General features: G+C 46.7%; 6 protein-coding genes across 6 annotated transcripts; 5 read left to right on the top strand and 1 right to left on the bottom strand.

Moving 5' to 3' along the window:
* Positions 1-90: 90 nt before the first annotated feature.
* Positions 91-2,739, bottom strand: PENARI_c003G05650 (uncharacterized protein; the record flags this gene model as incomplete). The annotated part of the gene is made up of 5 exons (XM_022628389.1): positions 91-136; positions 291-302; positions 355-433; positions 665-818; positions 1,885-2,739. 5 exons carry the CDS (start codon positions 2,737-2,739, stop codon positions 91-93), a joined length of 1,146 nt encoding a protein of 381 aa, XP_022491316.1.
* A 2,800-nt stretch (positions 2,740-5,539) lies between these two features.
* On the top strand, positions 5,540-7,532 carry PENARI_c003G09669 (uncharacterized protein; the record flags this gene model as incomplete). The annotated part of the gene is made up of 4 exons (XM_022628677.1): positions 5,540-5,569; positions 5,627-5,688; positions 5,779-5,904; positions 7,403-7,532. The coding sequence occupies 4 exons, from the start codon at positions 5,540-5,542 to the stop codon at positions 7,530-7,532; spliced, it is 348 nt and encodes a 115-aa protein (XP_022491339.1).
* Positions 7,533-10,590: 3,058 nt separating this feature from the next.
* PENARI_c003G02026 (fungal specific transcription factor domain-containing protein) lies at positions 10,591-10,915 on the top strand (the record flags this gene model as incomplete). The annotated part of the gene is made up of 2 exons (XM_022628146.1): positions 10,591-10,790; positions 10,846-10,915. 2 exons carry the CDS (start codon positions 10,591-10,593, stop codon positions 10,913-10,915), a joined length of 270 nt encoding a protein of 89 aa, XP_022492091.1.
* A 1,426-nt stretch (positions 10,916-12,341) lies between these two features.
* On the top strand, positions 12,342-15,189 carry PENARI_c003G09222 (V-type ATPase subunit a family protein; the record flags this gene model as incomplete). Its single annotated transcript, XM_022628646.1, has 5 exons — positions 12,342-12,467; positions 12,545-12,623; positions 12,703-12,938; positions 12,992-14,134; positions 14,287-15,189. The coding sequence occupies 5 exons, from the start codon at positions 12,342-12,344 to the stop codon at positions 15,187-15,189; spliced, it is 2,487 nt and encodes an 828-aa protein (XP_022492087.1).
* Positions 15,190-16,177: 988 nt separating this feature from the next.
* On the top strand, positions 16,178-18,438 carry PENARI_c003G07305 (uncharacterized protein; the record flags this gene model as incomplete). The annotated part of the gene is made up of 4 exons (XM_022628514.1): positions 16,178-16,419; positions 16,522-16,960; positions 17,015-17,372; positions 17,951-18,438. 4 exons carry the CDS (start codon positions 16,178-16,180, stop codon positions 18,436-18,438), a joined length of 1,527 nt encoding a protein of 508 aa, XP_022491685.1.
* Positions 18,439-22,574: 4,136 nt separating this feature from the next.
* On the top strand, positions 22,575-23,765 carry PENARI_c003G01461 (uncharacterized protein; the record flags this gene model as incomplete). The annotated part of the gene is made up of 1 exon (XM_022628098.1): positions 22,575-23,765. One exon carries the CDS (start codon positions 22,575-22,577, stop codon positions 23,763-23,765), a length of 1,191 nt encoding a protein of 396 aa, XP_022491598.1.

Below are 23,765 nucleotides of genomic sequence, written 5' to 3' on the forward strand. Positions count from 1 at the left end.
TACCTTTTCAAAATTATCTGAGGTGCTTGATTCATGACCAGAGTACGTTGTGATATCTCCCACAGCCTACACGCAGTAGTAGGCATCCTTTTAGAGATTGGTGCGGTCCTCGTTGAGCTCGGGGTTCAGGAATAGGCTGTATGATTGTCAGTAAGTAGGCTAAGATCCTGTAGCAATGATATTGAGGCTAACCAAGTCAGACCGGTTTTTTCTGTCACGGTATCGCATTTTCCCCCGTTCCAACTTGATAGTATTGGGCGCATTTGGTGTTCGTGCCAGAGACAACTGACGTAGGCACGGGACTAGATGTGTATAATCAGTACGATAGCCGTATCACCCACTTTCCAAACATACGCTGTGGTAGTGACAATGCTTTGTGAGCTGGTTGCACCGGTTAAGGCCGTCGAAGTAGTGACGGGGATAGCATAGTCACCTGAGGGATTGCTGATGCAAATATTCTTGCCAGAGAGATCACCGGGGTTCCGAGAATCATGCTGTAAGCTGCATTCTATCATCAATACATGATGGGTCCGACAGATTTAAAGTTACATACAAGCACTCGCTGTTAATATCGGAGTTCCATGACAGCAGTTGCGCCCATGTGGCTCCACTCAACTTGCGATACTTGCACAAGTATCTCCGTCCTGTATAGTGTATGTCTTACAGTTGCGGCTACCGGTAGCACGACGATGGAGGGAATGGTGGGCAAAATATGAAGCCTGCACAGAGACAATCACGGTGACGTACATGAGGCCCTTCATGTTTGTCAATGTTTCCACGAGTCTGCAAATGAGTCTGGAAGCGGACTTGGGAGAAATCTTTCAAAAGTGGAAAACTTAGCATGTCTATCTATATCGTTGATATCCCTCTACTACCATCTCTGTTGAGTAAAATCCCTCGGAGATCTACATTCAACTAATCTATCCAAGTTCACCATTCACTAGGGCGGCGGAAGATTGCTTTCTGGCCCCAGTATACCAGCATATAAGGGTCTAATCTCGAGGCTGAGCAGTGGGATGAAACATTTCCTTTCCCGAAAAATAATTCGCATATATGTATCCATAATTGACGGACTAAATTCGCTTGGCATCTTGTGCATCGCATACAGGTAGCCTAAGATGCCTTTAAATCCCGCCAAACGGCTCTGCAAAGTCAATCAAGTGGGATCTCATAACAAAAAAAAAGAAAAAGAAAAAGAAAAAGAAAAGAAAACTAAATGGCTAATTCGTAAATAGTAAAGAACAGAGGAGCCTCCTTCTGTTGCAAAAGGGCAGAGATGGCCCCCACGTTTACCCAAGGGGTTGTGGACCTCTGCGTGAAGTAATCCGCCTTCTCCACCTCCCCGTTCCCGCGTCGACCAGCCTCACCATCGAACGGTGCTAGACTGGTTCCTGAAACTGCTGCAACCGATGTCCATTGCCACATCACGACTTGGGTAGTTCTCAAGCGCACTCACCCTTCTCACCACCCTTGTCCCACTCCAGGTGCATTGGTTGTCTGTAACTCCTATACGACCGGAGATACCCCAGCCCATAACGTCGACAATGCCAAACTGTCAATATCCCCTGTCCAACTCGATGTATGTGGAACAGTTATTCTCCACCCCATCTGTTTCGTCGCCTCAATTATCAACGTAAGGTTCTTCCCTGCCTCTCCCGAACTGGTAGCAGCCACAACTAACGTTGTCCCCACACACTGCGCAAACGGAAATCTCCCGTTTATCGTATGATTAACATAACTCTGCCACGCGCGCTGGGACAATGGAAAGTCGAATGGGTGGAAATTCCAGCGATACAGGTACCCCTCGCTGGTGCAAAAGGTAGGAACACCCCACGCACTAGGGAACACCGCAGGCATTGGCCATGCACAGTAGTGAACGCTTACCCTTCCTTTGGCAAAAACCGCGTCTGGGTGCGCCGCCTGAAACGCGTGAGCGAAGCGGCTTAGTGAGTCGGGTGCTAGAGAAGCGCCTAGGGGCCCTAGTGCAATTGCATTTTCGTTAATTGGACCGAAGTCATAGTGGAAGTAGAGGTCTTTTAGGCCGTCTGTGCCGTCCAAGAGACTTGGTCTGGAGTAGGCCTTGTGTGGTTCTTTGAGCTGACTAATTACTCCGCTAGCCTCCATTCCATCGAGGATCTTGCATATCAGCCGGCGGTCTCGGAATGAGGGTTTGGTATTTAGCGAACCGCGGATTAGGTCTGGCTGGTTTTGCTGCACGTCCCATGCTTGCAGTCGGGTTCCTTCATAGTGAATGTCGCCAACATGTCTGTCTTCGATGAATGCCCCTTCTAACGAGCAGGCATCTATCCACTGTGTTTGTTCGTCTTCGGGCATTGAATTGCGAATGGCGTTTCTCATGATGTCTTCTTTGGTCGGGTCATTGGTAAGCATCATTAAAGCATCGATAACAAGGCCGTACGGGCTAAATATGCGCCCTGGATGCCTGTCTATGATCAAGATCTCGACGTAGGCCTTAACCATGTTGCGTTCTCGGTAGGATTGCAAGAATTCTACATCATTGCAGATGTTTTTATATGACCGTTTGACGCTCCAGGAAGTCTCATTCAGAAGTGCATGTGTGCCCGCCGACCGGCTGCGATTGATCCAAAAATTGTCGGGTAGCACGTCTGTTTGGTGAATAACTTTTGGGGATTTGAATCCATCTCCGCCGGTCTCGTAGACTACCACAATGTAATGAGCAATGCGTTTGAGAAGATCTTGAACGAGCATCGCTGCCATGGCGTCATGTTTGCTTATTCCCCGACGAGGTAGCAACGGTTCTCGGTCTCGGTGATAACCCCGTCCTTCTCAGCAAGAGGAATAACAGTGTCCTGAAAACCCTCAGTGACCGATATAAACCCAAGAAAAACAGACAAGGGTTGTTTTTCGCATGCGCCCCCATACCACTGCGGGTAATATCTCTTCAATGCGATGAGTCTCTTGATAAGAAGGACGTCTTCGAATCTGAAGCAGAACAACTCGACGGTTGTCCACTGTACACAATCAGGAAAAATAACTTAAAGATACTATAGAGCCGATTAGTAACAATAAGGAGGATAATAAGGATAATACGTAAGAGGTTATAGTCCTTATTTAAGCTAAATTAGTAAGGTAAGGTCCCTTAGAACGTTTTCTTAGAAAGAGGAGAGAGAGTGTTATATCTAAATCGGATATTAAAGGATATAGTGATAATAACGAGGAAGAGGTTCCTCTACCTAAGACTTAATAGCGTGTCTCTAGAAGATCTAAAAAGCGCCTACGGTATTATAATAATTAGTTTATAGTTTATTAGTTAGTTATACAATTAAAGCTATTTATACTCAATCTAGTTCCTTCAAAAGTATACCGCCTATAAGCTAAATATACGTAAATATAGCCTAGAAATACACAATTTATGTATACCACGAGATTATCTATATTTATATTGTTTATTAACCCGTAGGTAACCCGCGGGTTAGGTACGGGTCTAATATCAAAACCCGTACCCGACCCTAGGTCTGAACTTTAAACCCAAAACCCGCCAAGAAATAGGTATGGGTCGGGTAAACCCGTCTACCCACGGGTAAGGGCGAGGCCTACTAATTGCTAGTCCTTTATGCGAAGGCCAGCGAGAGCAATAAATATAGTGCGCTTAGCTAATAACTCTTAAGCGATATACATAATTGTCATAGCCTATGCGTGCACTTGGTTATCCTCGCACTGCGAGGTCCAAGGTTCGCTGTATACTCTCAGGTGATCCCAGGCACTTAGCAGGCAGGGGCCCTAACACGCATCGGTGTCAGCCCTAATATCGGTAGCTTGTAAGCCCTTTGGTCCCTGTTCCACAACGAAAGTGACCGGTGCGCCTTCGTCAAGTGTTCTGAAACCATCCTAAGAGTAGGTCAAGAAATGTTAGTACTCATTATTTCACAAAATATCAAGATCTTACCATTTGAATAGCCGTCTGATGAGCAAAAAGCTCATCCACACCCATTCCATTGCCATCTGGATCTGGAGTTATAAACCCATAACCCTTAGAAGCGTTAAACCACTTCACTTTGCCTTTTTTTCGCGGTTTTTCTCCTGTCATATTCTCGGATAGGTTTTCAGTGGACGTCAAAACAATGAATGAAGTGCAATTCTAAGTATCCGCGATCTGGAGCACTTGAAGTGAATAGCTCTTTATATTCTAATAGAGACAACTAATACCCTTTTATAACCAGATATACCACTTACCCCTCACTTCGTATAACTTAGTCAAATTTTAGGAAATAATTCTACCGGCCCTAAAGTCTAGACCTCGATATACCCCATAAAACATTTCCTGCAAAGATTTATATGTGGAATCTTGGCAAAAGTGGATCATGCCAAGACTAAAACATGTACATAATCTGTCCCAGAAGGGTAATTTTGCAGTATCTTCCTAAAAAAAATAGGAAATGGGAAATGGATTGTGACCCATGGACGGAAAATGTCGAGGTCTACTAAAGTCAATACTAGATGAATTAAAGTAGCCTGACTGCAATATACCTGTTAAAGAAACCATCAATCATGACAGATCATATTATAGTTGCAGATGCACGTGGTCAAAATCAGAATTAGGATAAACCGACTAGGATGAATATCTATTCCTACACCGCTCTTTTTAGTTCGTAGCAGCGAATTTCCTTTCACCTCCTTTGACAAAGATATTTAATTCATTTGGGATCTGTGCATTCGTAACACAATACACCATACATGGTTTAAATCGATATACCACCTGACGCGTGGCCACTAGCGTGGTGCTTAAAGCTGGTGGTGTTAACAGAGGTGGCGATGCCGATCAATGCTTCTGATCGCAGATAGGCACGAAAGGGATCGGCACACTCTATGCTGCGAAACTTTGAGGGATTGATTTAGCCCTCCCGCTAATCGAATACTTGATCTAAATAACCTGTAGGTTGCCGAATGCGGCGTTCAATCGAACGATCAACCAAGTGTGTGGTGATTTCGCCGACAGTCAGGCCGCCCTACAGCACCCCCCCACCGACCATAGATGTCTTTAGGCCAGACCTGTCTCGCATCAGCAATCGACAACTAGCGTGGCTTAGCATGGCACATGAATCAGCACCCATATCCTAGATTTTGGTCAACTCTAATGCACTATAAATTCTTTAAAACTAGTTAGATACAGAAAATAATTAAACCCATGAGATACATACTCATAAGCGCAAAAGGGAGAAAGAAATTAAGAATCCTTAATTGTGCCCCAGACCTTTTGTTGCGTGCAGACATCTCTAGATATGGACTCTGACGTGGCAGTGATAAGTAGTGTTGACCGCACCTTAGGCCTTCGCTGTATGCAGCCATGTGCAGATACGGGTTTTGACGTGGCAAATCCGGGCAGGTTTTGCCCATATCCTCCGGGAATACCTTGAATTTCTCAATAACGATATATTATAAAATGTACATGCTCTTAAGGCTTTTCTACCTATTCTTCTTCTATTGAGATTTCCCACTCTTCTTTACACCTATTTGAATAACGCCATAACGAGGAAGGGCAGCATTTTTGTCTACTAGAATGTCTGAGAGAATCAATGGCACCGTATCAGTATGTTCTAAAGTAACTTGTATTGGAACCTATTACTTATATTCCCCTAATACTTAGGAATGGAATGGCTCTGTGCAACCTCCTTACGGCTTCATTGACGTAGAGGGACTTGACAAACAGTGAGTACGCTTCTTTAGTGACTGAAAGCTTGAGCTTAACATGGCAACTTCATATCATCTTAAGTGAATACTTACTAATGAATATTCTAGCGTTGCGTTTAGCCTTGAGGATGTTAAAGAGAATAGGGATGAAGTCTTAAAAGTTGGAGCGAAAGTTTCGTTTTTGTACGAGCCTGGGACGTTTGAACAAGCAGCAGATGATGTTTGTCTTAGCACGTAAGGGCTGTGGAAAGACATTTTTAGTCTGGTATCCCTTAGTGTGGTACGTTAGGGATGCATCATTAGTATCTATATTATTTAGTTTCACTGCAAAGCAAATCTCTCAGCATAGTACTACAAGCCTCCAAGTTGAAGGTCGTCTAGTATCCTCTTCCAATGCCTCGATATATGCCTCACGCTCAGCTGACATTCCGCTAGTTGTGGACACACGGCCTCTCTTTTCGACTCTTCTTGATGAAGGCCTGGAATGACCGCCGTAATCGTCCCTAAAATTGAAGGCAATGTCGATCATGAGCTTCCTGGCAATACGAAGCAAATTACTCCATTTACGTAGCTGCTTCTCCACTGGTTTCCAGTGGATATTAGTGGAATTATACACTCAGTATTGTCGAATCGGATTCTCTAGACCTCAAATGCAGGTCATTAACAATGAACCCTATATCGTGCCATTCAACTCAGCGGTATTGAACTTGCCAGGCGACCGAGAAACCTACGTTCGCCTAAGGGCCGACCGAAGCGACATATGTTGCTTCCTTATTAGCTCAAATAGCTATAAGAAAGTTACGCGACGCTTATTGATGTTGTGTGAGAAGGTCATACAGGGAGGATCGGAATCGGTTTCACCACTTACACACAGTGATTCTTTTCCGAAACCTGTCCCGAAATACGCTATATAGTATTCTCGTACTATACAGTCGTGAATAGTAGATTAAATATAGCTTTTATATCAGACTCGTATGATCTCTAGGGTCTCTAGTACGTTTATTATGTATATAGGCGAAATAGACGGATATCTACTTATTTAGAGACGTCGTAGGGATTCAAATACAAGAACATATCCAATGATAGTACATTATAGCCCGGCCCAGGGGGGCCAGTGTGGCGGTCGCGCAACTCGGGTTAATCTCACCATGATCTCACCTATGCACTACTCACCCTTCTAACCCCGGTCGCGGGACGCTCAAGCGGTTCTCGCCCTAAGCCCACAAGTGTGGCACCGAAGCCACTACTTGCCGCGTATACACCATACACCGGTATGTTATAATGGTGTTCGGTAGCGAATTATGATCAATAAATAACGACCTAGATGTAGAACTGGGTCGTATGAAACCCTCTCCAACACTAAGCCTAGTACATACGACCACAGGGTGTGGAGAACAGGGCTTCCCGTCCGCTCAGCCGTACTTAAGCCACACGCCGGTAAGTTAGTAGTTAGGTGGGTGACCACTAGCGAATCCTTACTGTTGTATGTCTGCATTCACCCGTTTTTTGTGATTCGTTCGGGAACTCCCTCTTGCCGCCCTACTCTTCAGTCCCTTCAGCCCGTTCACCTGAATGCCCTGAACACCACTATTCTGCACCTGAATATCCTGCACGCCCCTGAACCGCTGACGTGGCCCCTCGGCTAAACTTTCCCTCTCTCCTTCCCGCTCGTGTCGAAGTCCCAACTTGGTGGCCTGAACTGATCCTGATCGGAGCTGACCACGGAAAATAGATTCACCGTGGCTATTACACCTGTCTGGTCTGGTCTTGGTTATCTCTTCTCCAAGGACGCAGTGAAGATTCTGACTAAAGAAGAGGTGCAGAAACGAATGGCTCGCTGCGATGGAAATAACCACAATTGAAGAGCTCTCCCGTGGCCGAACGCATGGGTACTTCAACAATTAAAACTGAATTGAACTGGCGACCCTTTTTGTTCTCCCGGATGGACCACCACTGTGGGTTCTCATGTTGTCCCCTACAGGGATCTGGTAGACATTAATTCACTAGTGTTTAATCAACTATTCGCTGGCAGGCTCTCTACTTATTGACTGCTTGTTTGGTCCCGTGTATCGATATAGACGGGGTGAGAGGCTGGGTGAGAGCCAGGTGGGAATCACCCGGGCGTCGCGCGACCACCGCACTGACCCCTTTCTGATGCATACAGTACGTCCCGAAACTGGTGCAACCGCCTGCACTCTTTGAGTGATTATTTAGCCCCACTGCCAAGAAACACTAGTCTATATTGGGAGTTATTCCGAGAGTTGTATGGGTATTTCCCCGTACGTATGTTACATAATAATTTCAAGCATGTATTAGCTTGTAAATTCAATACATGTGACACCTCCATGCCCCTCATCCGAATCAGCTTTCCTCGGGAGGCACACTTGACAATCAATCACGAGTGGTCCAACTAAAGATGGCTCCAAACCTAGCTCCATCCAAAAATGAGCTTATCTATGAAATGATCCCAAGTGGCGAACTATCTACCACTGAGATGGCACAGGCCGCTGGTTGCAACAAGAGCACTATTTCAACAACCTCTTCTATAAGAATGTTTGGCAGCGTCAAAGCACCGCTAATTAAAGGCGGAAGACCCCGTAGTATCAATTCTGGCAGAATTAAGGGAGAGCTTACTCATGGTGCCGTAGCCGATAGTGCCAACCTCTTTTCCGACGAGAATTGGCATTGTAAACGCCCGTGAAGTATCGAAGTGGGTGAGATTCTTGCTCCAAGAATAAAGTAGGCAAGTGGCTGAAGGGATGATGATAGCTGATAAATAACGTTAGAGCTCCGAGACAGAGCCTTTTTATATATCACCAACTCTTATGTCCGTATCGCATGGTCTTGTGTTTGCGTCCCACAAAATCCCGTAACGCCCTTTTAACTCCGGCCCCTTCAGTTTACCTCATCTGATCAGAAGACGCGGTACCGGCGCGCCCTTCGGATGACAACATTTAGATCTCGACGGACCAACCAATTATCGAACCCAGCCCATGCGGCATTTGGGGTAATTTTTTGGCAGAGTTTCAACGTCCCTCGCGTTCACATTACTGTTCCTGCCAAGCTCCTAGCAGTAAGGCAGTCATGACAACAGTAGCCAGCATTGAAAAAACTGATTTAGATGCGACTGATCTGGCCACAAAGAAGAGGTTGGGTTTTGGTGCTAGTGTTGGTGTTTTTCAGGGGTGCTATCCAAGCGGCGAAAAGCTACAATACAATCCAATCAATCACGTCGACCCACACTAGATAACTAATTATCACATCACTATTACGCTTACTCAGCGGAAGAAACTCCCGTTTAGGATATGGAGCATTTCATCCAGACCCAACTTACACTTTTTCATCCTCCAGTCTAGGCAGAGCTTACCAACAACCGGTGTTATTTCAAGTCTTCAATGCCTTCCTGCCAGGCCAACCGCTTACGCAATCGGCGGAAACCGCACGCATACACCGCTTGTGATGCTTGCTACAGCCGCAAGGTAACCCAATCATTGACATGATCATGCAACTCCGAAATGATGATATGTCGTCCTGCCGTCCTTTCCGTTTACTGATGCCTGATGTTCGAAGATAAAATGTGACGTCGCAAAGCCTCAGTGCAATTGGTGTTTCCACCACAACATGCCGTGTACTTTTTCCCGCTCCCGGCACCGAGAAAGCATTCAAAGAACTAGTGGGTCCGTCGCCGTCCGTCAGTTATTTTTTTTTGTCTTCCAGCGTATTTCTACCGGCCCCGCTTAACGTGCTAACCTCCCATCGGTATTGAAAGGTCGATGGTGTTTGACCATTATAGATCGGCAGCTCTATCGTCATCGACAGCGAATTCAGCGGATGATAGCACCATATCAGCCGAGGTAGCATACACGTCGGTGTTTCCTGTTCGCGCTCTTGTAAACCCTAGCCAATGCGATGGGTTCAATGCTAGCGATCATGGGACGTCACAAAGCACCAAGTCAAAATATCCAGATCACCTAGCGGGCAATGAACCCCAACATATGCCACCAACCACAAGGTATCGTATGAGCCACATAAGCCTCTTTAACGGTCTGCCATTTTTTTCCAGCCGTGGACAGAATTGGATTGAGCACCAAACGGGAGAGAAATTCGACCTCGAGCAGTACTTTGTCGTTGGTCCCCCGTGGCAAGCACAATGTTCATCAAGTTCGTCAGGTTGCAATCTGTACCCCGCGGACTATCAAAATCTAGATCTACCGGAGAAGGCTATGGTTCATAAACTCCTTCAATGGTACCGATCTGCTTACGTGCTTGTTTTTCCGTTTGTCGTGCATCCCACATTGTTCGAGACAACAATTGCCGTAGCATATGAAAATGAGCCGTCTTATTTATTCCCGAACCGAGGGGTAGCCCAAGCGTCTATTTTCGCCTTCTTTGCTCTCTCAAAGGAAATCGACCAAGACTCCTACCAGAATGGATACAAATCGAAGAGTTCTGAATATGCAAGCAAAGCAGTCGCATTTTTGCCCCAAATCCTCTCTGCGCCTGCCACCCTCGACGGACTCCAGGTGCTTCTTATGCTGGTATGTTTGCGATTTATATCAGTCTCCTAGTCCCTTTTTCGGGCTTATCAGGACCCATTTTAATGCCCAATAAAAGTCAGCCTATTATCAACTATCGTCCGGCAATATTCACGTTGTTGAAACGCTACTGTCCTCTGCGAGTCGGTTTTTGTTCCAACTTGAAGGACACTTAGACCCCTTTTCGCGAGAGCGAACACCCTCGCCGGTGGAAATTCAAATACGTAATCTCTTCTGGATTTGCTATCTAATGGACAAAGAGTTGTGCCTTCGAATTGGATCATCTCCGTTGCTGGCATATAACCACTGTGACCTGGCAATCCCCAATGGCCTTCATTTCAGTCAATTGGCAAGCCTGAGCTACCCGGAAATCTGTTTCTCTGCTATGGCGCAGCTCAGTGTCATACAGGGCCGCATCTACGATCAGCTTTACTCGCCATTAGCTCATCAGTTACCGGAAGCAGATATTCTGCGCAGTATTCGCGCCCTGGACGAACAATTAGAGGAGTGGCGACTATCGCTTCCTGTAGCGATTCGCCCAACAATATCTACCACTCCTGCAATGGAGGACCTCAAACTTAAGGAGTACTTGATGCTTTTTCAGATACAATGGCACTACTGGATGATAATGATACATCAGTCCAGCAGCCGCTGTGTCAGATGGATGGGAGAAAAACCTGCAAATATACAGGGACACAATTCGAGCTTGATGATCACAGTACACTTCGCCCGCTCTTTGTTGCAGAAATTTTTCGATGCGCAGCTTTACGTACAGAAGAAAAACTTTCGGTGAGTGAGTTTGAGATCATTTCGAAGGTACGGTACTGATGATAACAAGCTTTGCTATCTTTTACGTGTGCTCGGCCGTGATAACATTGTTTAGTAGCATAGTTATTTGTCCTATCAGCCCCGAGAGTGCCGCTGATATTATGCTGATAGAACAAGCTGTGAATTGTATCGAAAGTCATGCAGAATGGCGCGAGTCACGTCCGAACGCTGCAAACATCGATATAATTAAGCCGTTCATGCAAAAGCTTGTCCAGGTAGCCATTTCTGCTGTTTCCAGGACGAATTTTGGAATGTGAACTCCTTTTAACCATCTCGTTACGAACTTCATGCCAGTGATAACGAGGTAATTCTGAAAATCATTGCTGGCTTTGATTTATAGTATGTTCTGGACATAATTTTGCTTTCCTGGGTTCCTACGCTCAAAGGACCTAGTAAAAGCCATTACCACAAGAGCCTGCAATTAATGCGTTACGTCAAATCTGTTGAAAGAGGTGGAGTAACTGTATCGTCATTCGGTGTATTTGCAATTCTCATTAGCTTAGTCAGTCCTCACTGCCATAACTAACCAGTGAGGCGGGATGGGATGCTCGAGGCTGCACGATCAGAACGTGCGGGTGGAATGGGAAGCCAGGAGATACAACAAACCACCACCAACAACAATGTACTGCGTAGAATAGCACAAAATAGGACGTCTGCGAGCGAAAGGATTGTGTTGATTGATGCTATCTTGCGATCCCGAATGGGACTTGCAATTCTACATATCGGGGCTTCGGATATACGGCTAGCTCGCTTTACATAATCCACCAATAATAACTCCTCAAGTCCGATACTATACTCCCCCGCTACACTAGTTAAAGATTACTATAGTATGTGTCACGACCTACTCTTAGGGGGCATCCTAAGAAGTAAACCGCTGCACCAGGACAAAAGACTAGTGTACAAAGCCTTGGGCTTTGTACTGAGGAGCCTGATCGTCGCAGTATGAAGGACATTTAATTTCAGACCACTTTGCGTTATTCCTATTCGCGATTGGACTGTCGGTCCACACTGATTCCGTCAAAATCCCCGCTGAGTCAGCGGTGATTGACAATCTTTTGGGACCTGGAGTATACCTATCCTCGTCACCTCCCCCCACCTATATTGACGTATTTGGTCGCCTGTGGAACTGTTTGCGTTTTCTTTCCATTCATGTCAATTCTATCATGTGACATGTAGCTACCTATTTAAGCACCCTGCGAAGTTGTGACCGCTGCTCGTCTCATCTTCTGTGTCAATTCTGCTTTCTACTGTACTTGAGCCGGATACTGTGTTGCTTTGTGTGCAGGCTATACAAGCACAATTACTAGAATGGCTTCACGAGACACCTTCTTCCGGTCCTCAGGTATGAGCTTGATCCAGATTTTTATTGCGAACGAAATCGGAAGGGAGATAGTTGGTGCTCTAGGTGAGGTCGGCCAGTTGCAGTTTAGAGACGTGAGTACTGAGAGGATGCCCGACTAAATTTCCTTAAGAAAAAATATACATGCTAATCATGGCTGCGCTTTCTCTAGCTAAATCCGGATACCAATGCCTTCCAACGGGCATTTACCAGGAATATACGTTTCTTGGATAACGTTGAGAGACAGCTTCGTATGCCCCTAACATCCTATCAGAAGACCGCTATGTTTTCTTGACGACAGGCGCTGATTCTATGCCAATTCTATCATAGGCTACTTCTACTCCCAAGTAGAGCATGCATCTATTCCAATACGACCATCATCCGATTTCGGCGATACATCGGCAGCTCCGTTGGCTTCAGAGATCGATGAGCTGGCCGAGAAAAGTGAGAACCTTGAACAGCGGATCGTCTCATTGAACGACTCCTGCGAAGCTTTGAAGAAACAAGAAATTGACCTTATCCAATGGCGTTGGGTCCTTCGTGATGCTAGTGGCTTTTTTGATCAGGTAAATCATAGCGCTACTTAATTGACTGGCGTGGACACTGAACCCTTAATCAGGCCCATCATTCTGCAGAAGATATCCGCCAATCGTTCGACAATGACGAAGCCCCTCTTCTTCGTGATATGGAGCAACGCGCTTTCCACACCGCAGACGGTGATAGCCAAGGCCAACGGAGGTTTACGGGGCTGGGTGTTGGCTTTGTCACAGGCGTTATCCCACGAGAGTGTCTCGGGATTTTGGAACGTACTCTTTGGCGGACACTGCGCGGTAATCTATACATGAAACATTCCGAGTTCCGGGAAATTATCTCTGATCCTATAAGGAAAGTGCAAACCCACAAGAATGTGTTCTTAATTTTTGCTCACGGCAAAAATGTTCTCGCCAAGATTCGCAAAATCTCCGAGTCGCTAGGGGCTTCTTTGTATGGAGTCGATGAGGATAACGAATTAAGGGAGGATCAGATTCAAGAGGTGAACAAACGGTTGGATGAAGTATCTAGTGTGTTGTGTAACACTGAGCGCAGGCTTATATCTGAGCTGTCCCAGGTCGCACAGTCACTCACTAATTGGATGGTCATTGTTAAAAAAGAAAAGGCGGTTTATGACATATTAAACAAGTTTTCTTATGATCATTGTGAAGCGCGGAAAGTACTGATCGCCGAAGCATGGTGCCCGACAGACACCCTCGCTCGCATCAAGTCAACACTCCAGGATGTTGATGATCGTGTTCAAATCTCTATGCCCACCGTCCTCAACGAAGTGCAAACTAATCGTACTCCACCAACCTACGTTCGGACCAATAAATTTACCGAAGCTTTTCAGACCATTGTCAATGCTTATCGCATTCCAAAATATTCAGAAATCAACCCAGGATTTTACATGGTCGTGACTTTCCCATTCCTTTTCGCGGTTATGTTTGGTGATTTTGGGCATGGTGCGTTGGTGACCATGGTCTCGGCCGCAATGATTTTCTGGGAGCAGAAGCTTCAGCGAACTAAGCTTGACGAGCTGTCCTACATGGCATTCTACGGGCGTTACATCATGTTGATGATGGGTCTTTTCTCCATGTACACCGGCCTCATCTACAACGACATATTCTCCCGGCCTTTGACTATCTTCTCCAGCCAATGGCAATGGCCCGAAGATATTGAAGCGGGCAAAATCAATGAGGCATCATTGAAAGATGGCCACCGCTACCCTGTAGGTCTAGACTGGAATTGGCACGGCGCAGAGAACTCTTTGTTATTTTCAAACAGTATGAAAATGAAAATGAGCATACTCCTTGGCTGGGCTCATGTGAGTGCTATGACCAGAAATTTACCCGATGAGAACGTCAGCTGACAAATTTCCAGATGACCTACGCTCTCTGTCTCCAATATGTTAATGGGCGACATTTCAAATCCAAAGTTGACATTTGGGGTAACTTTTTTCCCGCCATGCTATTCTACCAGTCCATCTTCGGCTATCTTGTTATTACTGTTATCTACAAATGGTCTGTTGATTGGAATAGCCGTGGAGAAAGCCCCCCTAGTCTCCTTAACATGTTAATCTTCATGTTTCTAAGCCCCGGTACAGTCCAGGAACAACTGTATCCATATCAGGGTACAGTGCAAGTGTTACTGCTCGTCATTGCTGCAGTTCAAGTGCCCGTGATGCTCCTACTGAAGCCGCTATACCTTCGTTGGGAGCACAACCGTGCCTGCGATCTAGGGTATCGCAGTCTCAGTGAGCTGAGTGATGCCCCCGCTTTGGAGGACGACAGAGACATAGACGATGGGCCCGGCAGAGCCCGCGATGGCATGGTTGGTGAAGGCGATACCATGGTCATAATAGGCCAGGATGACTCTGGTTATCATAACCAAGAAGGTTTTGACTTCTTCGATATCATGATCCACCAAGTCATTCACACCATCGAGTTCTGTCTTAATTGCATTTCACACACTGCCTCCTACCTGCGTCTTTGGGCTCTTTCATTAGCCCACCAGCAGCTTTCTGTCGTACTCTGGAACATGACTCTCCGCGCCGCCTTCGCGAAAGACGGCCACACAATTCGGGTGATAATGATTGTTATCAATTTTTACCTTTGGTTTACCTTGTCTGTTTGCATCTTGTGTATTATGGAGGGTACAAGTGCTATGCTGCACTCGATGCGGTTGCATTGGATCGAGGCTATGAGCAAGCATTTCGCTGGGGAGGGCACACCCTTCTTACCATTCAGCTTCAGCACTGTCCTGGCGGGAGATCCCGTCGACTAAGGTGGTGAATATAATCAACCGGGGCCTGGTGATCATCCTGAGACCATTCAGCATTGTTTTGGTGGTAAAAAGTAAGGTCAAAAATTGAAGATTGAATTTTTCGTGAATAGGCATTGGTTTATGAATAGGCATTGGCTCACCTACACACGGGAACGGGTGTAGGTGAATGCTTAGTCACGATTATCGAGGGACTCCCAAGCTCTAGTGTTTGACTTGTTTGCATTTCCATGGAAAATTCTAGTTCCCTTGGATCGCCAATACAGTCACAAGACGAGGCACCGTATTTTAATGAAAGTAAATCACGGTATCGAGACTGGTACAGGAATATTGTTATTCCGATAATCTTCCTAATATGGTCTAGCATTTCTTGGCAGTGGGGCTAAATAATCATTTAAAGAGTGCAGGCGGTTGCACCAGTTTCGGGACGTACTGTAGCGGAATCCTGCCGAGGATAGGATGTTGAACACTTGAAGAAGCGTCTTCAAGCTAGTCTACTAAACGATACTAACCCACAGGGACCAGCTGTGAGATTGAAAGCCGAGATGACATAAACTGAAAGAAATCTGGTATCGGCTCCAAGGAGGCACAGTATTAGCTAAAGCATGTATATTTAGATCAGTGATAGTTGCCCTTTCGGTTCAGCCGCCGGGCGTTAATGAATTGTGTGTGTGTGTGTAGCGGAATCATTGGGCAAGACTGTCCAATCTGCTACGAATTGCGCCTTGGCATCTGCACTTCGCCACTTCCGATCATCCGACTGTTTGCTTCGGCATAGCATTTGGCACCAGCAACGTATACCCTCAGATTGCGATTGATCGCAGAAACAATATTCCTCCTCAGTGATTGGGCTCAAGACCCAGGCGTTCTTCATCAGATAGGGGTGGGCCAGCGTAACTTATCACCACGTGACTCCCAAATAAAGCCCCTTCCCATCGACATAAACAACCCATTCCCAGGAACTAGCCGGATTATTGGCACACCACCTCTCATGGCGACTGAGATTACTCCACCAGGGAGCTTCCAAGAACTTCCCCTGACGCCGCCGCCTACGAAAGAGAAACCGTTGTCGAGAAGTGCTCAACGCGTGCTAAACTGTTTTAAGCTCCATCGTGCAGGTCAGAGGCCACGATTTTGGTGGCAGCACCGGCTCGATTTGAACGATTATACAGAAGCTTTGCGTGTACTGGATAGTGATAGTCCTCTCAAAGGTTACGTCGAAGACAAAGTGAGGTGAGTTCTGTCAAGCTTCGCTATTAAAAGCATATTTGTTCAGCTGTGTTATAGGTACGACTACGATCCTTGTCGTTCCTGTCTGACTATCCGAATGCCAAGTCCTCTCCACGATGTTTTCTGTGCAAAGATAGTCGAGGAGATTTCAAGACAACTGAAGCAATTCGCGCAGAGGGAGAAACCCTACGCTGATTTTGCGAAGGAGGTCGAGCACCTTGCCACCTCCCGAATCATGATACCCGACGAGACAAGAGATGGAAAGCAGATTTATTCCAAGCGGGAGCCAGACGCATCATTTAAGCACCGGCGAGCACGCTACCCTGGCGTTATTATAGAGGTGTGCTATTCGCAAAAAAGTCGACGTGTTTCGCACTTAGCGGACGAGTACATCCTGGACACTGATGGGAGTGTGAATGCGGTGGTTGCCCTCGATATTGATTATAAAGGGTCCAAAAAGGCGACTATTACCGTATGGCGACCGGAATACACAACCTTGGATGGCGCGGAGGAGCTTCAAGCGACCGCTGTGGTTGAGGCGCTGGTACGTACCCTATAAGCGGTAATGTTTCTGAGACTTATATACTGACTGTTACAGCCATTTCGGACAGATTCTGGACTTCCAGCCGAGGAAATAGCGCTCCGGCTGTCTTTAAGGGACTTCGCAACCGAGGAACTCTCACAGGGGCTCACTAGTCTCGATCAAGAAATCTCTATTACATCGAGACAGCTTTGTGACTTTCTTTCACGCGCCGAAGAAGAACAGCGAGGGCAGACGCTACTGCAGGGCTCTATCAATCGTCTACGCCCGGGAGCTGGAAAGCGTCGTCGGCCTCAAACTCCTCCGGAACAGCCCAGCTCGGAAGAGGAAAGATCAGTTGAGAGGAAAAGAGAAAGTAAACGAGGGCGTCGAAGCAGCGATTTTTGCCCGGACTCTTCCTCAGGGGATTCAAAAGGTGAGCTGCGTTAATGTTGAATATGTGGAGAAGCTTATAAAGAGGGTGCCTTGATCGTCCGGGGATTTGTTTTTGCATGGAGGCTGGCTCTGAGGTGGCTCAGGCCCGCCATGGCTCGCTCTGAGGGGCCACCTGGCCCAGTTTCAACGCTCCGCGTTTCCAGCCCAGAATATTTTGGCATGGTGGCCCTCCTGACAGGAATGTCTTGAGAAGCTGCTACAATGATCTGGTAAGAATGCACGAAGTCGGCCCGTTACGACGAAGACTTCTCTTGGTCACCCTCTTAAATCAAGTACGTAAATTTCAGCGAACAGTCTCTGGAGAAAGCAAGACCAGAAGAAGGTCCCCCATGGCGAATAGTAACTCAACGCAAGAAAAAGTTTTCTGCCCGGGGCGCTACGCTTTATAACAATACAAATTTGACCTGAAGCCAGCCCTGAGAATCAAGGGAAGATCAGAAGCAGAATTAAAGATTATTCGAGAGCCGGATGGAAATGGAAACAATTGGCGCCTGTTAGAATGCTGCTGTCTTTCCAAGACAGCACTATGAAAGGGTATGTCTTCAATCTAAGTGACAGGTCAACAAAATGCTTATGGCATCAGTTTTGAGAGACACCCGTGGACTATCGTGGAAATTGAAGCAGTCAACATCTTTACGAAAACACTACCCCAATATCACATTCATTCCTATTTGAAGAGAGCGTTCGATTCCATTACTGCTAGCTATGGCGGAGTCTCAACTGCAAACATTGTGGATCCAACTTCCAGCCCTTCGCTTATAGCCCTTGAAGCATCTGCCGAAACGACACCAAGCGATACGCAGGCAGCCACTATTCTCACTGATATTCCAAGAGATCTCCAGACCCGGCAAAACCACCATCCCGAGCCCGAGCGTGAAAATTCTCGTGAGCCTTCACCAACTAGGCCACAAGATCGCCCAAGGGCCTGTAACCAGGAAAGCAACTCTACTTATCCACAAGATGAGAGAACTGAAGGACAAGCAGTCGCTGGCCCCCAAGCATTACAGGATTCATTTCGACGAGACGGGATGCCCGTGGCAGAATAGTCTGCGGGTAAGACTGCTCTTAATGACCTCAGACTTCGGAGACTCTTTATGATGGTATGGAGCACGTCTTTGCCGGGTTAATTCACACTAAGACCAGCGATCCTAGTGGAAGTCTGCGGTGGACAGGAGTCATTGATCTGTGCTTTACATGGGAGAGTCTGGCATAACACAGGAAGGCCAACAGGCTTGCCATATCTACATGAGCCTCGAAAAATCTCGTCGATGGCTTGCAGCGCCATGAATTGGGAAGTCGGCGGTGCAAAATAGATACGGGAGTGAGCGGCAGTCCAGCTACAGTCGGACTGGCTTCATTAGGCCATATTGACAAATAAGAGTCATTGACAGCCATAAAGATAAGGAAAAGAGGAAGAGGACACTAATCCTTTCATGCTCGAGGCTGTCCCCCGAGGCATAAGTTGTCCCAGGGGCCAAAGAGCCCAGAAGCATACTCAAGGATCTTCATTGGCTTGAGTGAAGCTGCTTGAGTATGGCTACTTATGCACTACGAACACACCAGAGTCCAATCATCTTCCGGAGTTGACTCCGTCACTGTTGGTCCTCGGGAATATAAGGGGGCCCCTTCCCCCAGCTAGCGGCGTTCCCTGATTTTCCCTTTTCTTCCCATCCGGCCAGGTTATATCGGCTTTCCTCCCCCAAGTGGCGACTAGCGGCACAATGGCCAGTCATTCCGATGCAATTATCATAGCCGATGATGAGAGATTACCAAACCCCGAGCCAGGTACCTCGCGACCTCACAGGGGCCCTCGGCGTGATTACAGTTACCCTGATTTCGAGAGTATGGTCTTTAGTGATGATGCGGCTGACACGGCACCATCACGCAAACGCAAAAGAACCGAAACGGAGGAGTCATCTACTCTGGTACGAGCTCCTCGCAAGGCCTTATTCTTCTATGGCTAATAAAAGGCTAGGATCGTGCTTTTAAGAAGCTCCGAAAAGCGCTTGACCATGATATTCAACAGTTACGACAAACCAACATAATACTTCGAGAGGATATTCGCTTGGAGAGGAACGGGCACCAAAAGACACAAGAGGAACTTTCACAGCTAAGAAAATTGGACTGCAAGATCTGCTATATGCAGCCAGACCGTTGGGTGACTTTGCTATGTGGGCATATGGTTTGCAAGTCATGCGTAGGAAACCTTGCGACTCCAAGATGTCCTCTTTGTAGGGCGCCTTGCACCGGATACGTCGAATGCTACCCATTTGCAGGATAATATATATCCGCCATGTTGTTGATCTAGTTTAAGGATATAAGTCCAAGCACTAGAGCTGCACCTGACAATCTTGAGCCTCTGCTATTCTGTATACGATTGCTGTGATCCTCTCGAATGCTTCTTCAAGTATTGAATTAATGGAGTTTATTTTGGGGTACTCTATCTATTGTGATATATGGAACACGATGTTATACTCATGAACTAGTATCTCTTTCGGAAGCTAGGTCTCCGCGCCCCGCAGCCAATGCTCCGCGTTTCGGGTGAGAGCGGAAGGTTATTCATTCCTATTCAAACTTCCATCCCCCTGCCATGGGCACTGACAACACTGACACGCGGATTTACTTTTCCCCCGGAATGAGACTGATAATTTCACCAATAGCCTGTGGATACAAACAGGTACTTGGTCTGCCACTTCCATTACTAACTTCAATGTTATAAAGGCCCAGTGTGCGGATAGATCTAGCGTTGGTTCGAAGAAAGTCCGTTAGAAATCTTTGAGTGATGTAAATTGAACACAAATCCAGCTTATGAATGTCCACTATGCCGGTGTACGAAGTGGGCATTTGTAGCTCTATTGCTTTTAGAGAAGTCGATCGGCGAGGACCACCCGTTGGAAAATAAATCAACCTAATGCCTATGGGGAAATTTACGGATAAACTATTATCCTATATGATATATCTTTACTATGACTTTGTCGCGCCGATCGCCCCCTTCCTCCCGTCAGTATAAAAGCCTTTGATGCTCCTGACTCCACCAAAATCTGACATCCCTTTAAAAAAATCGTTTCTTTACCAAATGGCCACCGAAAATACCTGTTCAGCGTGTAGCTGGTCCCCAACACGTCAAGACGCATGTCGTTACCAGAGTCATGTGAACCTTTTCTACGGTGTCAGCAATCGAGGGGTATGGTCTTTAGGCTCAAACTTGATCCTGAAAGAACGGTCTTCCGAACCACCCAACTTTGAGGTCCCCAATATCAGGTTTTTGGCGTCAAGAACCTCAATTCCTATACCTCAAATCGTTGAGGAATGGCAAGAAGACGACGGGGCTAGTTTTCTCCTTACCAAACGGATTCGAGGTCAACCATTGAGTGAAATTTGGCCAAAGATGACATCGGCCGACAAAGAACGCGTCGCAAAACAGACTGCTGAGTACTTGATGCAGCTTCATGAGCTTCGCTCGGACCGACTGGAAAGCCTTGGCGGGCAGCCAATCTACTCAGCCTTTCTTTTTCCGAATGGCTATGGAATTGGACACGGGCCGTTTTCATCTGACGATGAATTATGGGCTGAGATGTCGTTGGCCTTGACTCAAGTTCCAGAGCAAGTTCGTTCGAAATTGCGTCAGCGGATGCCAGCTGCGACTCCCTATACCTTTACTCACGGCGACCTGACCAACGTCAATATCATTGTCGAGAATGGTAACCTGGCTGGGATTCTGGACTGGGAATCTTCGGCGTTTTTCCCTGTTTGGTGGGAATTTACTTGTGCGGGAATTGGTCTGGGGCAAGATGATAAAGAATGGAAAGACTTGCTTTGCACACACCTACCCGATCATACGGAGGCCCGCAATTTTTGGTTGGATTTCTTTGCATTGCGCAACTATCCTAAGTTGAATGAGAGAGGGCTGGCACTTCTAAAGGAATGTGGTTCGAGTTTGCCAGAGAAAGAAACATAAGAATCGAAGAGAGCCATCGCTTTGTTCCACCAATTGTTCACAGTAAAAGTAATGATTGGCACTGTCTCGGGCAAAACGCAGACTTCAAGATATCTTTTCACAGTTGGTTCGTATCAACCTGCTCACAAGCAATGGCAGTCATCTAGTATTTATGAGATTGGGACTGAAGTTCTGCCGGGATATTATCGAGACGTACCATTTCCAAAATGGGTTGATACATAGATGCTGGGAGTTCGGTGCCGCAGAACTCGCAGTGAGTTCTCCCGGACACGTTGCCCTTTTTGCAATTTGGATTTGGACAATTCATATTCGACGACGGTATGAGGTCACTTAGGATTCTCAATGATAGTATGGGCTTTTCGGCGGGGCGGTTTGTATCAAGAGGATGTGTAGCAAGAGCGATGGCAGTAATAATAGAAAGATGTTACATGACAAGGAATTGTCAACGACTTTATAGCTTTTCCTTCTTAGGGTTGACGGACTGGATATTGGTATAAGCGGGAGAACGAACAACAAACCAAATTGAACGAACGGGCTTTTCTCCCACATTACCAGCAGCGGTTGGCCAGAATGTACTACGCTGTATGACAATTCAATTGAACCGATAGAGGCATTAGTGTCACTAGAGAACTGATTCTGACACGTGAAAAAAAGAAGAAAGAGGCCCGTTTCCAATTTGGGTATCTCCGCACCCTGCTGAGCATTTCCTGGACGATCGAGCGCGAACCCCGCACGCGGTGGTGACATGCCAATCATAGGACCATGCTAGGCGCGCCCGTATTCTCCTGCATTCGAACAAGGCTTCCAATGAAATGACTCCGCCCCCAAGTAAGCAGTGAGGAACCCTTGCATGTCACCTGCATTAGGCGTGTGATAATGCAGTCAGACCGCGCAATCTTATGATTAGCGAATCACTCTCATTCGAACGATTACACGAGCGAAGGCCCAGCTTCCAACTGCTCACCGCGCCTTGCGCGTACGTAGAAGCTACCCAAATATATCAAAACAGACCCACATTTCGATGTTGAACACTCGAATGTGGGTCCGAACCCTAGTCTAGCTAGCGGGACCATTCACAAACCACGTTTTGAAGTTGGACACTCGAATGGCGTTAAGACTCGCCAGAAGTTCGCATTGTCGACGGTGGGTCCAAGCTCATGGTAAAAACTAAAGAGTAAGCCTGACTCCAGAATGTTATTTTGAACTATCTCATCTCTCATCAAAATGGACCTTCTAGTAGCCTTGGAGACAATACGAAATGCATCTGATGCCAATCTTCACTCGCATGCAGCACAGACCATTTTGACGCTTAGGAGAGTCGGTCAACGTCTTCAGCAAAACCTAATACCCTCGACACCTGGTTTTCAGGTGACACTTACGGACCCGCCAAGTGTGCCATCTCCTCCACATTCACCTCAACATTCACCTCAACTTCTTCAAGTTGCAGAACCCGGAGACCAAGCAGGCGTGCCAAATTCAAAGTCTCCTCAACCTCTTCAGCCTGTCGGGTTCACCGATTATTTTCCCGGGGAAACCCTAAGCGTGCCATCTCCCCCACATTCACCTCAACCTTTCCAAGTTGCTGAAACGACGGCACTCAGCGACCAAGGCGTCTTATCTCCACAAACACCTCACTTCGCTAGCCTGCAAGTTTCCGCTCCAACCGCCCAGTTGATACCGGCCAGAGACTCCTCCGGTAGCGCTATACCCGCCGAATCCATACGTGCTCTTTCACCACCAGACCATGTCCCTGACTTGTTGAAACGAATAAAGCAATCAGCAAGTTGGGTTTGGGAAGCTGGCCAACTGTCACCAAGCTACCTACTATCTCGCAAGCGAAGCTGTGATGAGGACCTTCGATTGGAGCACATAAGGCGCCTAGAAGGAGATCGGTCACTTGGCCCTGAGGAAAAGCTCTTGAGACTTCTTGCACTCAGATCGATTGCTCTGGAATTCACAAACAAGCAGCTGGATGATGAAGTTTATCCGACGAAACTCGAGGAAATTTATCAACACATCTTGTCTCCAAGTCCTTCTAACGTCAATATTTTCAATTATGGGAACAACAATTTCTTCTCGAAAGCCTTATCTGCTGGTCTCAAGCATATGGTTTTTGAGAAGATCATTTCCGAACGCCTAAAAGAAAATGGTTTGCCAAGCATATGCAACGCAATTTCCGCCATTGTTGGGCTGCATATAGATCAATTTCGAAGATTCCGCTATGATGAAATGCGACGCTTTGCGGACAAATTAATTTCAGACGACATACATGTCACGATTCTGCAGAGCAAGATACATCTGCTCGATCTAGTACGAGACCTTAGCCCATGGTTCAGTGAAGTTCAAAATTCCTACGATTGTGAGTTGACTTCGTTCAACGAGTTAACCTACTCCATGCTGACATTTGTCAAGTGA

This window comes from Penicillium arizonense (assembly GCF_001773325.1).
Source record: "Penicillium arizonense strain CBS 141311 chromosome Unknown PENARI_contig003, whole genome shotgun sequence".
In the NCBI taxonomy this organism is placed as follows: domain Eukaryota; kingdom Fungi; phylum Ascomycota; class Eurotiomycetes; order Eurotiales; family Aspergillaceae; genus Penicillium; species Penicillium arizonense.